Source organism: Pygocentrus nattereri, chromosome 16 (genome assembly GCF_015220715.1).
Source record: "Pygocentrus nattereri isolate fPygNat1 chromosome 16, fPygNat1.pri, whole genome shotgun sequence".
Classification (NCBI taxonomy): domain Eukaryota; kingdom Metazoa; phylum Chordata; class Actinopteri; order Characiformes; family Serrasalmidae; genus Pygocentrus; species Pygocentrus nattereri.
This window is the reverse complement of record NC_051226.1, coordinates 10,017,408-10,034,060: the sequence shown is the minus strand read 5'-3', so window position 1 is coordinate 10,034,060 and position 16,653 is coordinate 10,017,408. Positions and strand designations below refer to the sequence as shown.

The 16,653-nt window shown below is 39.4% G+C and overlaps 1 protein-coding gene across 18 annotated transcripts in view; it reads left to right on the top strand.

Moving 5' to 3' along the window:
* cacna1bb (calcium channel, voltage-dependent, N type, alpha 1B subunit, b) overlaps positions 1-16,653 on the top strand; it is a 227,883-nt gene that overhangs the window by 121,477 nt on the left and 89,753 nt on the right. For 12 of the 18 annotated variants that reach the window (XM_037545898.1, XM_037545896.1, XM_037545895.1 and 9 more), the window contains exons 8-12: positions 5,649-5,764; positions 6,896-6,985; positions 11,331-11,420; positions 14,986-15,204; positions 16,325-16,437. In XM_037545898.1, the coding sequence (XP_037401795.1) occupies positions 5,649-5,764; positions 6,896-6,985; positions 11,331-11,420; positions 14,986-15,204; positions 16,325-16,437 (628 nt within the window). The remainder of the gene's footprint in view (positions 1-5,648; positions 5,765-6,895; positions 6,986-11,330; positions 11,421-14,985; positions 15,205-16,324; positions 16,438-16,653) is intronic. The other 6 variants (XM_037545905.1, XM_037545894.1, XM_037545901.1 and 3 more) reach the window with 1 other exon arrangement.

Sequence of the window (16,653 nt, the reverse complement as noted above, 5' to 3'; positions counted from 1 at the left end):
AAAACACTTTTGGAGCGACACTGAAACCAAATACATGCTTGACAAAATTAAGGATTAAAATATTCTTCATCTTCTAGATGATGTATGTTCATATCTTCATGTTAAGTGTTGCAGTTTTTTTTTAAAGCCACAGCATGAAGTTTTACTCAAATTGGTTTGCTGGTTGCTAAGCAGAAACCTGATTACTGCCTGGTTCATGTAGACCTGGAGTTTTCCCATTATCTATTTACTCAAGTGCATGTAAACATGTTGATCAGATTACTGACAATCTGATTTTCAGTTATCAGATCACTAAGTCCATGTAAATGCACTCACTGACTTTCCCGTTGAGAGGAGGTTCTCTGACTTTGATACGGACATTTGTTAACTGGCTAGTAGCTTCAGGTTCCACACGTGTGAGCAGTTCGTACATAAAAGGGAATCCGTGTGTGCAGAATTTCAAATTCCTTCAATTCTAAACAAATCTGTCTCCAGAATAAAATCACTTATTAGAACACAAACCCAGTCCCGACTCGAGCCTGCTGTGTGTGAAAGATTGGACCAAACTCGTCCAAAAAAGAACCTTTAAAAAGGTTCTTCACACTCACACATCTCATTTACAAAGCTGATTTTGCAATAAATGTTATTAACACAGTATAATAACTGGGTTAGAAAGAAAGAACTGGAATAAATCTTGAAAGTAAACCTTTCATGAGTCACTGAATGCACTTTTAATTATTGTTTTTTGTAAAAAGTATGACAACTCACTTAATATGAGTACAGGCTGTTTGATACATTTAGAAAGGTCAAAAGTTGATGTCATTTTTCTTCCTCTTTTTTTCTTCCAGTAAACAAAAAGTGGAACTCTTCATTAACTGGCTGACAGTTATTCACATGTGATATTTACTGGTTACTGGTTACTGCCAATGTTACTGCCAATGTTGACATTTAGAGTTGGCTCAATGTCACATTTTCTTATCCAATGTTGTTACTGAAGCCTTAAATATTAACTGTAACTGACCTGATATTGAGCTTTATTTTAATTGGAGCAAATTATTATGCCAGCTGCCCAAATTTGTTTGAACGGCCCAAACACTTGAAATGTTCTTTAAATAATAGAATTGTAGTTACAGTATAATACTTTACTAGCTGTTTATTACTATGTGTTGTTATTTCTTTCCTTTGATATCCTGATTACGATCCTCTACTGGTAATACAGTTTAATCAATTTCACACCATACATTAAATCATTGATATTCATGTATTTTTAAAGATTTGAACATAAGATTTTGGGGAGAATAAAACATAAAACAGGTGCTCACATTTTGAAATCAATTAGCTAAAATTGTATTCAAAATGCAGCTTGAGAGAAGTATTGATTTGCTTCTTGATGTACAGTCTTAATTTTACTAGATTATAAGAGACTTGATTATAAGATTAACTAATATACAATGAGATTAACAATATTACATGTGAAAGTTCATCACTGTGTTTCCATTTAGAAAGGAACAGTGCAAACCAGCATAAAGCACAGATGGTTTTAGTTGAGTTTGGACTTTATTCATTACTGACCAGCGTTTTCACACTCTGTACCCTATTCCCAGACGTTGTGAGAATTCCCCTGTAGGGACACTGCGAGGGAGTTGCTGATTACCACAAGTCTTTTGCTCACTTTTCTCTGGCCCTGCTGCTCTTTGGCTCTGATTAGAATGGCTGCATATGACTCCTTTCCCTTTTCTTCGGTTTCTAAATCTTGATTTTTTGCTTTTGCCTTCTGATTTCTGCCCAGTGGGTCTCAGTGAGAAATAGATCCATGAGGAATTTTGATTAAAAAGAATATTGCAGTAGTTTTTCAAAGAACTGTGAAGAAGTAGTGAATATAAAGGTGACAAGGCTATGTTTGATCCAAAAGAGTGGATTTAGATGGAGAATTAGAGAATAGTTGTAGGAAGTTACATCTGAAACTTTTCATTTTTCACTTTGAGCCAGTTTAGCTTCAGTAGTATTGCTGGGCAGGTGAAGAAGAGCAGGATGGAGTAGGTGGAGACGGGTGTCAGGGCTGATGTGTGACAGAAGGATAGCAGCAAGAGTGAAAGGGAAGGTTTACAAGACAGTAGTGCATCCTGCTATGATGTACGGTTTGGAGACTGTGGCTCTGTCTAAAAGACAGGAGGCTGAGCTGGAGGTGGCGGAGATGAAGATGCTGAGATTTTCGTTGGGAGTGACAAGGCTGGACAAGATTAGAAATGAGCAGATCAGAGGGACAGTGAAGGTGGAGCAGTTTGGAGATAAAGCCAGAGAGGCCAGGTTGAGATGGTTTGGACATGTGTTGAGGAGGAATAGTGGATATATTGGTCAAAGAATGTTGGAGATGGAGCTGCCGGGCAGAAGGAGAAGAGGTAGACCTCAGACCTGGATGTAGTGAAGGTGGACATGGAGATGGTTGGTGTAAAAGTAGAGGAGGCAGTGGATAGGGCAAGATGGAGGCAGATGATCCGCTGTGGCGACCCCTAAAGGGAGCAGCCGAAGGAAGAAGAAGAGTGTTAGTTCCTCTTATTTAAATAGAAGACAATGTCTTTCTGAAACCCAGACATGACCAAAAGCAAACAAATATTAGTAATACATTTTTTTTCTTTTGAGAGGAGAGACGGATTCTGTTAGCTACTTTTGCGTACATGGTGTCTTGGGGTTGATGTGTATGTGCTGTCATTGGTGTCTGTGCTGTGGGCAAAGCTCTTTCAGTTAAAAGACGTATAAAAAGTCAAAGTACAGACTCGGTTGATGGCCTTATTATTTTAGAAGCTGTTGTCATTATGACAACATGTCATTATTGTCATTTCTTTGACACCCCCCCCCCCCCGCCATTTGTCACCTCTGCAAATGTAACCTTTGCTCTCACAGCAGCCCTCAAACTTACTCCTGAACTTTATTCACATTCCTTTTGATTTCTTGACACTCCTTTATTTGCCCTCTGTGTCAAAGTACAGTTGAGCTTTTAAAGAGGCTTTTATACTGTTGCCCTGTCCAGTGTAGCAGCAGAGCTGCAGGGGGTCTCCATGGCCCTGTTTGAAGTGAAAGGCCACTCCAGACTAGCAGAGGGAAGCTAGACACCCAGAGAGATGACAGAGGAGGGCCATAGTGGCAAAACATCAGTGTCTACTCAGGGCTCTGCAGTGTGATGAACACTGCCTAGCCATTAAAGCTCCTGTTTATTAAACACTTGAACATCATTGTCATCTGATAGACAGTGCATGTAAGGCAGGATTGTCTGAAATTGAGCACTGCTCTTTTGCACTAAATAGGAATGGACATAATAGAATTGTGCTTTGACACAATTCAACAACTTAACACCTTAAATGTTTTGTTCTCAAAATGTATCTGTGCTTCCCTGATGAAAACTGCAGGTGTTTCTGATGGCTCATCCAATTCAGCTGCATATAGACCATTATTATGAAGCATATGGATGAGCCCTGGGTCTAAGCTACACTATATTGCCGAAAGTATTCAGTCACTCATCCAAATAATTGAATTCAGGTGTTCCAATCACTTCCATGGCCACAGGTGTATAAAACCAAGAACCTAGGCATGCAGACTTCTAAAAACATTTGTGAAAGAATGGGTCGCTCTCAGGAGCTCAGTGAATTCCAGCATGGTACTGTGATAGGATACAAGTTCAGTCGTGAAATTTCCTCACCACTAAATATTCCACAGTCAGCTGTCAGTGGTATTATAACAAAGTGGAAGCGACTGGGAACGACAGCAACTCAGTAACAAAGTGGTCGGCCATGTAAAATGACACAGTGGGGTCAGCAGATGCTGAGGCGCATACTGTGCAGAGGTCACCAACTTTCTGCAGAGTCAATCACTACAGACCTCCAAACTTCATGTGGCCATAGTGCGTAGAGAGCTTCATAGAATGGGTTTCCATGACTGAGCATCTGCATCCAAGCCTTACATCACCAAGCGCAATGGAAAGCATTGAATGTAGCGGTGTAAAGCACTGCCACTGGACTCCAGAGCAGTGGAGACGTGTTCTCTGGAGTGAAGAATCACGCTTCTCCGTCTGGCAATCTGATGAATGAGTCTGTGTTTGGCGGATGCCAGGAGAACAGTACTTATCTGACTGCATTGTGCCAAGTGTGAAGTTTGGTGGAGGGGTGTTGTTTTTCAGGTGTTGGGCTCAGCCCCTTAGCTACAGTGAAAGGAACTCTTAATGCCTCAGCACCAAGAGATGTTGGACAATTTCACGCTCCCAACTTTGTGGGAACAGTTTGGGGACGGCCTCTTCTTTTTCCAACATGACTGCGCACCAGTGCACAAATCAAGGTCCATAAAGACATGGATGAGCCAGTTTGGTTTGGAAGAATTTGACTGACCTGAGTCCTGACCTCAACCCGATAGAACACCTTTGGGATGAATTAGAGCGGAGACTGTGAGCCAGGCCTTCTTGTCCAACATCAGTGTCTGACTTCACAAATGCGCTTCTAGAAGAAGAAATGCGCTTCTAAAAATTCCCATAAATACACTCCTAACCCTTATGGAAAGCCTTCGCAGAAGAGTTAAAACTGTTATAGCTGCAAAAGGTAGGCCAACATCATATTAAACCCTGTGGAATAAGAATGGGATCTCACTCAAGTTCATATGTGTGTGAAGGCAGACGAGTGAATACTTTTGGAAATCGTTTTGGAAGTGTATTTTGGTATATAGGAAAACCGAACTGGAATGTTTCCATGTGGTGCTATCTGGTTAACTGAAGTTCCAAAACCTGTGGGGTTTTTTTTAGTGTACATTTGTTCCTAGAATCTCACTATCTCATTTGAATTACAAGGTAACTAGTGGAAATGGTTACAATCAAGTTACCTTGCACATTAAATGGAGTAAAGCAGGTAGCTTTGTCAGGTATGTACCATGGCTTTGGCAGTAATAACAGAGCTGGTTGATGAGGAGTCTGGCCCCTTTGTATTTCCCCCATTATATCAAAAACATGACTGCAAAATGCCAGAGGGTTCCTGTGAGCGAGTCCTCAATGAATGGTGGTGAATGGGAAAGTTAACATAGTTTCTTATCACTTGCTCAGAACTTTCATTTAATTTTAGAAAATACAAAGATGTTTTTCACTTAAAAAGCAAAGTAAGCTTACCTATATATTTCCTTTTTTATACAGCAAATGGGTTTTGGGCAGCAGAATGCTGGCATTGCAGCTACTGAGTGCTGATTGTTTGGTGAGCGTTGGATGTTCGCGCTGTTTTCAACTTCTATAACCTGAATTCAAAAACTCTTAAAAATACAACAGCAGTGTTCAAATGTTTTATGCTGTTCTTTATTCAGAAAATTAATGTATTGTTTTACATTTAAAATGTTCAAGCATTTATAAGCTGAGTTTGCTCAAATCCTCCATTTTAACTCATTCATAATTGATGCTACATTTCACTCTACCCATCTGTCTTAAATATCAGAACACCCTACTCCCAGGCATGAACATGCAAAACAGAGGGGTGAGGGCTAAGTGCTAGGAGCAAAGGGCTGAAATGGGATTAGGCCTAACAGTTAACCACATCCTGTTTTATTTTCCTGTGTGAATACTCTGCTTGTACTAAAAGTGATTTTGTTCTTTATGCTAGCCTGATGTCCATTACCCTTTGTGTGCCTGTCTATGTGTGTGCTCTCAGAGAGTTTGCCAAAGAGAGAGAGCGTGTGGAGAAGAGACAGGAGTTCTTGAAGCTACGGAGGCAACAGCAGATTGAGAGAGAGCTCACCGGTTACCTGGAGTGGATCTGTAAAGCAGGTAAGACAGTTCTCATACTCACTTATTTGACCTCCATCGATCCTGTCAGAGTCTGACTGATGTATCAGTTAGCCCATAACCAGTGGATTTATTAGCATCAGTGAAGTCTCTTGTGTATCCACAATATTCCTAAACCCCATACCCTTGCATGAAATACATGCAAAACGTCTGGCAATCCATAAACAGATGGACTAAATTCTAGGCTTCCTAGCAACAAAAATGTTGGAACATACTAGTATCTTCATAGCAGTAGGATCAGGCAAGTAATGAAGATTGTAGACAAATATGTGTACATAAAAGCAGAAACTGAGCCTGGTCAGAGTCTGAAGAAACCTAGTCATATGAATCGATAAACACTCTTAATGGACTTTTGTATACTTGCGGATCAACGAACTGTCCTGTGATCTGAGAAACTTTACTGCTGTTTTCACTACCATTTTTGCAGCTGGCAGTTGATGGAAGAAGAACCACTAGAGCAGTTTGTGATTGAAAGATTCTGTCTCCAGCTTTGTTCAGTTGTGGCGATATTTAGCCCAGAATAAACCACTTAACAAGCTAATCTTGCTAACCTGGCTTTGCCAAAACCTCACTGAATATGAGTCCTGACCTCAACCTGATAGAACACCCTTGGGATGAAATAGAGCGGAGACTGCGAGCCAGGCCTTCTTGTCCAACATCAGTGTCTGACCTCACAAATGCGCTTCTAGAAGAAAGGTCAAAAATTCCCATAAACACACTCCTAAACCTTGTGGAAAGCCTTCCCAGAAGAGGTGAAGCTGTTCCAGCTGCAAAGGGTGGGCCGACATCATATTAAACCCTATGGATTAGGAATGGGATGTCGCTCAAGTTCATATGTGTGTGAAGGCAGATGAGCAAATACTTTTGGAAATAGTGTATTTTGGTGTATATGGTAGATGTTTCACAAATATCTTCATATACAGTGGTCATGTGAAAAATATTGTTGGTAGCACCAAAACTCAGTAGCTTCTTTATAAATGCTATAATAGGAGGATGTTAGGAGTCATCTCCATGGACTCCTATAGGTGTATAGGAATCAAACCCTAGTCTGCTGTGTGGAGGACTTATTGTGATGTGTGAGTGGCTGACCTGCACCCTGTTCTGCTGTTTCAGAGGAGGTGCTACTAGCGGAGGAGGATCAGAACGCAGAGGAGAAATCTCCACTGGATGGTGCGTGGTACAAGAGGAAGCAGAACAACCCAGGTGAAAAGAGTTAGGACACTTAGGGCTGGTTTACCATACCAGCCTATAGTAAACCAGCCCAGTGTACAGAGGTATGACCTCTCACTCCATAAACCTTCATCCATAAACATGATTTTGCTCTGTATGGGAGCACAAATCGATCAGTAGCATTTGTTTTTAGATCAAACGTGGATGTGGTTTGATCTTTTCACCTGGGAAGAATGCGCCTAATATTGAATGAATGGAATGGAAATACAGAAACTGTATATGTGAAGTGCTGAATGCTGCACTGAGGGCCTGAGTGCTGAAAATTTCCACCAAGTGGTCTTCTTTAACTCTGTATGCTTTGCTCGTTCTCTGTTTCTCTCTTTCTTCCCCTCTCTACCTCTCTTTGCCTCTTTTCCTCTCTTGCTCTGCTTGTCTTTTTTCTTTCTCTCTCTCTGTCATTCTGTCTCTCTCATCCTGTCTCTCTATATCTTTTTCTGTGTTTGCCATGTACATCTCTCTTCTCCTTCTCTTGCCTCTTTCCCTCTCTTTGCCTCCCTCCATCTTTTGCTGTCTTTTTCTTTCTTTCTTTCTTTCTTTCTTTCTTTCTTTCTTTCTTTCTTTCTTTCTTTCTTTCTTTCTTTCTTTCTTTCGTTTCTCTTTGTTTTTCTTTGTTTCTTTCTTTCTTTGTTTCTGTTTTTATTCCTCTCATTCTGTCTCTCTCCCCCTCACTCACTCCCTTTTGCTCTTTCTCCCCTCTGTGACTCTCTCGGTCTCTCTATTATCCTGCTTTCTTTCTTTTCTCTCTATTATATCTCTTTCCCTCTTCCCTTTCTCCCACTCTCTTTGCCTTCCTCCCTCTAGGCCACTTTTCTTTCTTTCTTTCTTTCTTTCTTTCTTTCTTTCTTTCTTTCTTTTTTTGACATTCTTTTCTACCTGTCTTTCACTCTCCTCTTTCTTTCTCCCTCTTTCTTTCTTTGTTTTTTTTTGTTTCTCCTTCTCTCAATCTTGCTTTCTTTCTTTTCTGTTTCTCTCTCTCATATCTTTTGCTCTCTCTCCCTCTTTATTTCTTTCCCCCCTCTTTCTCCCCTACCTCTTACCCGATTTCTCTCTTCTCTCTCCCCCTTTCTCCCCTTCTACCTCCATCTCTCTTTCTCTCTTCCCTCAGCCTCTCTCCCTCCCTAACTCTCTTCGTCCCTTCCTCTTTTCTCTCTCTCTCTCTCTCTCTCTCTCTCTGTCTCTGTCTCTCTGTCTCCCTCTCTTTATCTCTCTCTCTCCATCTGCCTCTCCCTCTCTTTGTCTCTCTCCTTCCTCTGCCCCCCACTCTCTTTATAACTGTGTTCTGCTCTCTCTTCATCACATTCATTGACATGTGCTTAACTTCCTGCTCCCAGTAGTTCTGCCTTATCAAGGCCCATAATCTCTGTCAATTACGCCTGGCGTAGATGCCAGAAGTAATTATAAGGATTAAGACAACAGGGTTAATTGGATTAGCATCACACACACACACACACACACACACACACACACACACACACACACACACCATGGAGAACAGCGCAGTGTGAGATGCCTCCCAGCTACACTGCTACAACATACCAGTACAGGGAGCTGCTTAAGGAGATGAAATGAAAGATCTATAAATATAGACGGTCTGTAGATTTGTCTTTATCCTACAGCCCTTCAGTGAGACTTATAGCCACGAGCAGCAGGAATTGCTAATGGCATCAGCCAGTTTCTTCAATGCACAGTAGACCTTAAGAGGCTGCTGTGAGACATGAAAATGGATAATGAAAAACGTGATTGACAACCACTCCTCAAAGACTGTAATTAGCCATGTTGAACGGGTAGGGAGAGAGGGAGAGAGGGAGAGAGGGAGAGAGGGAGAGAGGGAGAGAGTAATGCAAGGCTCGGATTGGTGCTCAATCATGCATGTGAAGTTACTCAGCATCTCCTGAGTGCTAATGGCTGATGATTCAGTGAGGTATGGCTTGCTGTGTGCACACATCTATCTATCTATCTATCTATCTATCTATCTATCTATCTATCTATCTATCTATCTATCTATCTATCTATCTATCTATCTATCTATCTATCTATCTATCTATCTATCTATCTATCTATCTCAGTTGCTCTGAACTCGTGCCACTTATGTAATGAGCGGGCTATGAGGAATTAGCTGTTTTGTTAAGAAAACAAGATGGCATGGACAACAAATGGCCTCTTGAATTCATTGCTGAAGCCATCACTGAGTGCACGATTCAAGCCAATGAACTGGTTTAATGAACCTTTGAATGCACCGGTTATACATGCTTTTAACATAATATAACTTGGCAGTGATGTTTGTTGCAGTGGGAAGTGGGCTTTTTCCAGTACAAAACTACATAATGTTATTGTAAACAATTAATAAAAAAAGGTGCAAAGTGACAAGAATTTGTTGTTTTCAAAAAAGTTGATATCTTGTGAGCTAGTTAAAGGGTGCTGGTTAGATTCTTGATTTCTGTTCTACACCTCCAGTCATTGCATGTCATGGATTTGTTTAATTCCATTAGCAGCCCACCTGCTTTTGTTTAATGAAACATTGATAGAGCTAAGATAGGTATCATAGCATAACTACAAATAATACATGGCTTTTTTGAGGAGGTGTCTTGAAATGGTTAAATGAATAGTGATTTATTTAAAATGACTACTTAATATATTGATATTAGTTGCATTTATTCTAATATTAGTGTTCTTTCTGAGTAAATAACCACTTATTGCTCTATAAAATAGCTTTGTACATATAATGTTCTCAGGTGCCCAACATTTTTGAACAGCACAGTATAATATCACTTTCAGGACAAAAGCTTGTATCTCCAAAATGGTAACTGTAACAAGACAAATCTGGCCAGACACTTGCAGGTAAAGTCAGGAATTGAGGCTTTCTGTTTTGGACATGATCAGTACTCATGGTCATGAAACAGGCAAATATCAAATCAAGAATGATCCAGGAACAAAAGGGATAAACATAACAATAACAAGAAAGGCAAACCAGGTCCAAAAAAGGGCTAGGAAAAAAGGCAGAGTCGTTGATACAAAACCAAGTCCGATGCACAGGTAAACAATAATCACAGGAAAAACTGCTCAGTAGCTCTAAGGAAGAAGCAACAAGTTAAATTAAAGCCCAGGCTTATATGCTAACTATACCAAACAATGATAACAAGGAACAAGTGAGACATATCTTTTTCATTTTCATATTTTGCAAAAAAAAAAAAAATAAAAAAAAAAAATATATATATATATTTTTTTTTTGTATCTCCGTTTTTGTTGTTTTATATTTTATATATATATATATATATATATATATATATATATATATATATATATATATAAAATATAAAACAACAAAAACGGAGATACAAAGTTTTGTTCCATAAGCAATGAAATACATGTCTCACACACACACACACACACACACACACACACACACACACTCTCTCACTCTCTCTCTCTCACTCTCTCTCTCTCTCTTTGAAGAAGCGTTTGAGCCAAAAATCAGATTTACAAAATTTTTACTCTTTACCCCACTTGTAGTTGATCAGTCAGTTGAGCATCTGAAGTTTGCTTCCTTAGTTTTGCACTGGCGAAAATAAACAAGTCTATCTGAGATGACTTGACAACTCAAGATGGTTTAAGACAAGTCAGCACACTACATCTCCTGCTCTAAAAGAAGCAGAATGTGTTTTTGGGATGGGTTAAGGCATTCCACTAACAAGCCAGCCAAAACTAGACAGTGATTTGAGAGAACACAAAAGACCCACACCATTGATGAATGTTTCAGAACTAACATGTGCAGTATAATAATAAACAGAACAAACTTTCACATTCAGGATGTTTTACTCTGTGTTTCATGCAGCTCCAGGCATTCAAAATCGGCCAAACTAGCCTTTTCTCCATGTTGAATGAATGACCAGAGAGAAGGCATCCTTGATATTGATTGATCAGCTGTAGATGACATTTGGCTCTTTCGTGGGTGCTCAGTGCAAAGTTCAGTTTTTAAAAATGCTACAGCCTAGAGACTTGCTTTTCAGTCATTGTGCATGTTGCTCTCTAGACAACCACAGACAGATGCTGTTGTGAGAGTTTAAAGGCATGAAGTTCATTATGCTCATTGGTGGATGTTAGCTTTATTAGTCTCTTATCTCCAGTGCAAAGCTTAGGACAAAACTTTGATGGTTCGGGCACGTTTGGGGGAAGGAAAAGCTCTGACAGTTTGATTATTGGCCTTTAAGTTAGACATTTAGCTTCTGCTATCTCACAATTTTATTGAAAACACAAAAAAGTTTTTTCTCTTAAGTCTTGTTTGTCTGTTGCTGTCTATTGTCTATTACTCGTTGTGTAGTGCTGAAAAGGGCCAAGGCCAAGAAGGGTAAGAATGACCTAATCAGTGCTGAGGAGGGAGAAGAACGCTTCACAGACATCTCTTCTGTTGGTAAGGCTTATCCTTTGACATCTCTCTACCTTATGCTCCTCATCCACTGTAATCTAATGTCCAGGCAGTATAGATAACTCTGCATATGTAGTGGACATCAGGCCTGGGATTTCAGAGGGATGGACGTCACACAATACTGCATATGACATATCAGAAAGCTCAGCTTCTGTAGTTTAACATGGAAATTGAAGTTAGTTGGTCTCTCACAAGGCTTTAAAGTTATAGTCTTGTAAATTTTAAGACATTTTAATATATAAAGTGAAAACTTTGTACACCCCTCAGGTCGGCTGGAGATTCTAAATGGCGTCTAGGTGTGAATGTATATGTATATGATTGTGGGTCTGCCCTGTGATGGACTGGTGACCTGTCCAGGGTGTTTCCTGCCTTCTGCCCCTTGAGTGCTGGGATGGGCTCTAGCACCTCCTTTGACCCACACACTTAAAAAAAATTATGGTTCTTTAGTAAAAAAAGTTGTTCTATTCAGAATCATGAACACTCAAACAACCTGTTGCATGATGAAAGGTTTCTTTACATAGTGAAGTGGTAATTCAGATTGTTGTATATGGTTCTGCAAAGAACCTTTTCCTATATAGCACCAAAAAGGGTTCTTCTACTGTTACAAGCTTTTACATCAACACCCATGTAGAACCCTTGTCAAAAAGCTTCTGTATGAAACCATATACAACACATTCCCCATCAATCTGCAGAACCCTTTCATGATGCAAAGAACCCTTTAATCATGCAAAGGGTTCTTTGAGTGTTCATGATTCCACACAGAACCATTTTCTTTACTAAAGAACCCTTGAAGAGACATCTTTTTAAGAGTGCAGGAGTATAAACGTCTTGGATGATGGATGAGTGAATGAATGAATGAATGAATAATTTATTCAGTAATAATATATGCAGTTATGTAGAAAAGACACCAAAGGTATTCCATATTTTCTGAGAGCAGCAAACGTGTTATTCAAAAATTCAGGTCCTTTATTTATAGTTCTCATATTACTAGTCAACGTATCTGCCTCAAGATTTGATGACTGCACTACAAATGCGAGTCTTTCATTTATATTGATTTTATTAACTTCATTCTCGATGCTGCGTTGCTTTTTCAGTCACTGTTCATTATTTTCATTCTGAGAAACCAGAATATCATATTATTTAAACCCTATAAAGTTACATAATGTTATAGCATCATTTTAGAGTCATTTCATATGCATATCTGCATCAGCACTTATTCTATATTACTGAAAAGATTGCTTTTAAGGTTTTGAGTGGTAGTCTGTCTAAACAGAACGACATTAAATCTTTCAGGAAGACATAATATGGAGTTAATTGTCATAACAGCATTTTCACATCAGTGTTTTCAACTCTAATTAGAAAAGGCCCTGTTTTCCTGGATAGACTTTGCATTTATAATAACACTGCTGGGTCTCCTGTGCATTTCAACTGTGAAATGTGTGTCAAGTGTCTCGGATTAGCGCAGATATGCCCATTAGCTCTGGCAAGTGAAGCAGGAGTAGAGATGTGAGTGGGAGTTAGAATGTATTAGTTCTGCCGTGATATAACACTCCAACTTTAAACCATTCACATCACCCTGGAGTAGAGCTCTCTGGCAGACTTAAGAGCCTGATGTAATTATTTCTTTCTCTCTTCTTTAATTTAGCTAGCTTTTGTGTTGGGTCTATGGAGGTACCTGAACTGTCTTAGCACTTACCCTTTGATATTTCTGACCAGTACTACAGTTCCTAAGCTTGGAGAATGATTGGTGTTGAGCTCCTGAAGCACACAGGACTAGGCTCCATGTAAAATAACTGCTTTGTCACTGTCTGCAGAAATGTGTAATGCCATCTTAACATTACTGATCTGTGAGCAATTTTGCAGTCTTTTGTTGCTGTCAAACTTGAGAGTTAAAAAAGTAGGTCTGAGATCGTCCTTCAGAGAGCTCCTTGCAGACGGAAATTCCTGAAGCACTAAGGCACCGTAATGAACATTCTAGACTGAAACAGAACCAAAATCTACAAAATGCTGGGCTGAAAACTGAACCAGAACAGTGCCATATTTTTGTACCATTGTATAAATTGTATTAATTTAGTATGTCTTATTTACAGTTGTATCCTTGGTGAAATTAAATCTTTTGTAGATTTTCTAAGTGAAAATACGTTAACACATCCTCTCTAGGGCACAAACTGCAAATTTTAGTGCATAATTCCACTCCTAATTATTGCGTTCAGGTGTTTCAGCCATTCCCATTGCCAACAGGTGCATAAAATCAAGCACACAGCCATGCAGTCGTCATTGCAAAATTTGTGGTCTGCTAGATCAGCCCCAGGCATCTGTAAGTGCCATTATTGTGAAATTGAAGCATCCTTGAAACACTAGACCGCTCAAACTCTTTGTGGCAGCAGTTTGGGAAGATCTGATGAGACATGGTTTGACAAGTTTGGTGTGGAATAAGTTCTCTAGCCTGCACAGAGCCCCAACTCAACCCCCTAAAGACTTTCAGGATGAATTGGAATGTTGATTGCAGACCAGGTCTTTTCTTCCAACATTTCCATTGTAAATAAGCTGTTCTTAAAGACTAGCCTGGTTAAAGATTTAATGAAAAAACAAAATAAAAATACATTCTTGTGGAAAGCCTTCCTAAAAGAGTGGAAGCTGTTATATCCGCAAAGAGGGGATTTATATTAATGCCTATGGTTTTAGAATGAGATGTGTGATGGTCAGGTTTCCACATACATTTGGCAATGTAGTGTATTTTCACTTAGGAAATCAACAAAATATTTTAAATGAAATTTGAAATAACTAAAAAAAACTATAAAGTTTGAGGTTTAACAAGGTTATGATACTATATTTATTACTGAAAGGTCAGTTACATTACTGCAACTACAGGTCAGGTAGAATTTCACTCAACACTCCTGCCTATCCCAGCGCTCATTGGATGGAAGGTAGGAAACACCCTGCACAGGTCGCCAGTTCATCACAGGACTAAACTTCCAAAGCAGCCAAATGCACTTGTATTACTGCTAGAGTGGGGGTGTGAACTTTTATCTCCAGCATACAAAGCTGTATTGTTACTAACCACAATATAGTTCCTATGAACCTCAGAGTTGTAAGTCTTTTTAAGAGCTCTTGTCATTCATCCCTGTTTTTACAGTTACAACAACTTTGTTTGGCAAGTTGTTAGCACCCTGTACCACCACTTTGTTCAAAATGACCAAATTATGCAATATAGTGCTTTAAAGTGCTTGAACCTTGCTGAAACAGATCTTGAAGAATGGCCATATAAAACACAAATAATATATCCCCTGCAGGTTTATCATAACAGGACATTACTTTGAGTTACCAAGGAGTTTGAGTTTTTCCTAAAGGTTGCTGGTGCTGTTTGAACACATCAGCAATGAATGGTGCAGGACAGTAAAGGAAATGACCTTCACCCATCTATTTCTATTTCTAATTGAAATCATTCGAATGGTTTGTAAAGGGTTATATTTTCACACTTTATTTCTTTTGGTCAACAAAGTCTCCCCACTGTTCAGCACTGTCCTGTATGTGCTTTCTCACAACCCAGCACCTCCTGGATCTCCCTTTGCCCGAGCAAGTCTGAAGAGCAGTAAGAACGACAGCTCCTCTTATTTCCGCCGGAAAGAGAAGAGGGTGCGTTTCTTCATCCGCCGCATGGTGAAGGCCCAAAGCTTCTACTGGATTGTGCTGTGCATAGTGGGTCTGAACACACTGTGTGTGGCCATGGTTCACTACAACCAGCCTGAGTATCTCAGCCAGGCACTATGTACGTACTGCAGCTTGTTTTACATTCATTCACTCACACAGAACTAAACATTTCCACTTTAGCATCTTCATTTTGAGAATTAATTTCACAAAGCTTCCCCTGAGAATCTTTTTTATCCGTTTGATGTTATTACTTAAAGTAAGGCAGTGTTTGATTCATCAGTTGGCCTTTTATTGGTGCACATTTAGGTAAAGTCACAGTTGAATTGTTTGATCAATTCCCATACATGACCCATAAGAGCTTAAGATCTTTGTGTATGTAATGGTATGTATGCATATTGTTGCTGTTGGAAGAAAACCTTGTATCTCCATTTTTGGCATTTTTCAGTTTTTGACATAATTTGAAATTATATGTTAATCTTTACATTGTTTGTAAATTTTGTGATGAGTAGCCTAAAAGAAAATTCCCCAAATTGACATGAGAAAAATTCTGGTTCCATTGACTTACATTGAAAGTGAAGTATGTTTTTTCCTTCTCCTGTAAAGTTACTATTTTGGAGAAACAAGATTTTCTTCTGACAGCAGCGATATGTAACTCTCAGAGGAACCTTGTGGTGCCTCCACTTAGTATTGTGGCTAAGCATGTACTTGAAAGCACTTGAAACCAATTAAATCAGAATTCTGCAGATTTTTTTAGAGTTGCTGCATAATAAAATAGTTGAGATGTAAATAGTCATTGTGTGTTTGGCCAAAACAGGCCAAAAGTTCGTCATAAACATATTCTAAAGCAATAGCTCAGGCATCAGGCAGTGTATATGTAATTATTTAATGTAAAAGCTTTATATGATGTAGCTTTTAGAGGCAGTAACCCAGTCACCACCACTGTGAAGAGTTCTGACTCTGTAAGTTTCTTTAGAGCTTCACATCAAACCACTCTGAATGACTTTGATTACATCTTAATTTAATTCTAAAGAAATTTTGAAAAATTGGTGGCATTCCCCTTGAACATCAGAGTTGATAATGTATTTATTTTATACCATCTGAACAACTGTCATGCACTAATGAGCACTTGTACGTGCAAAATATTGTATATAAGTATCCACTTCATATCTCTGAGTATAGTAACAAAAGAAAGCTGTGCTAATCTAGTGCTGTTTTCCTGTGTTTGTTTGACGTGTTAGACTTGGCTGAGTTTGTGTTCCTGGGTCTGTTTCTGTCGGAGATGACTCTGAAGATGTACGGCCTGGGGCCCAGGAACTACTTTCACTCCTCATTCAACTGCTTTGACTTTGGGGTGAGTCACTGCTGGATGAATCAGAAGAGCCCAGGAGGCCCACTCATTCGCAGCCTTAGCAGCCACTATGATACTTACAGCCACTTCACAGCACTGGAGGGACGACCACATTCTGTGGCTAAACAAACCCTCCCTTCTCATTTTCATTTAGCTGCATATTTATCCTCTATTATCCGCGTTGCTCTCTGTTGCTGTGAACTCTGAGTCAATACTGAT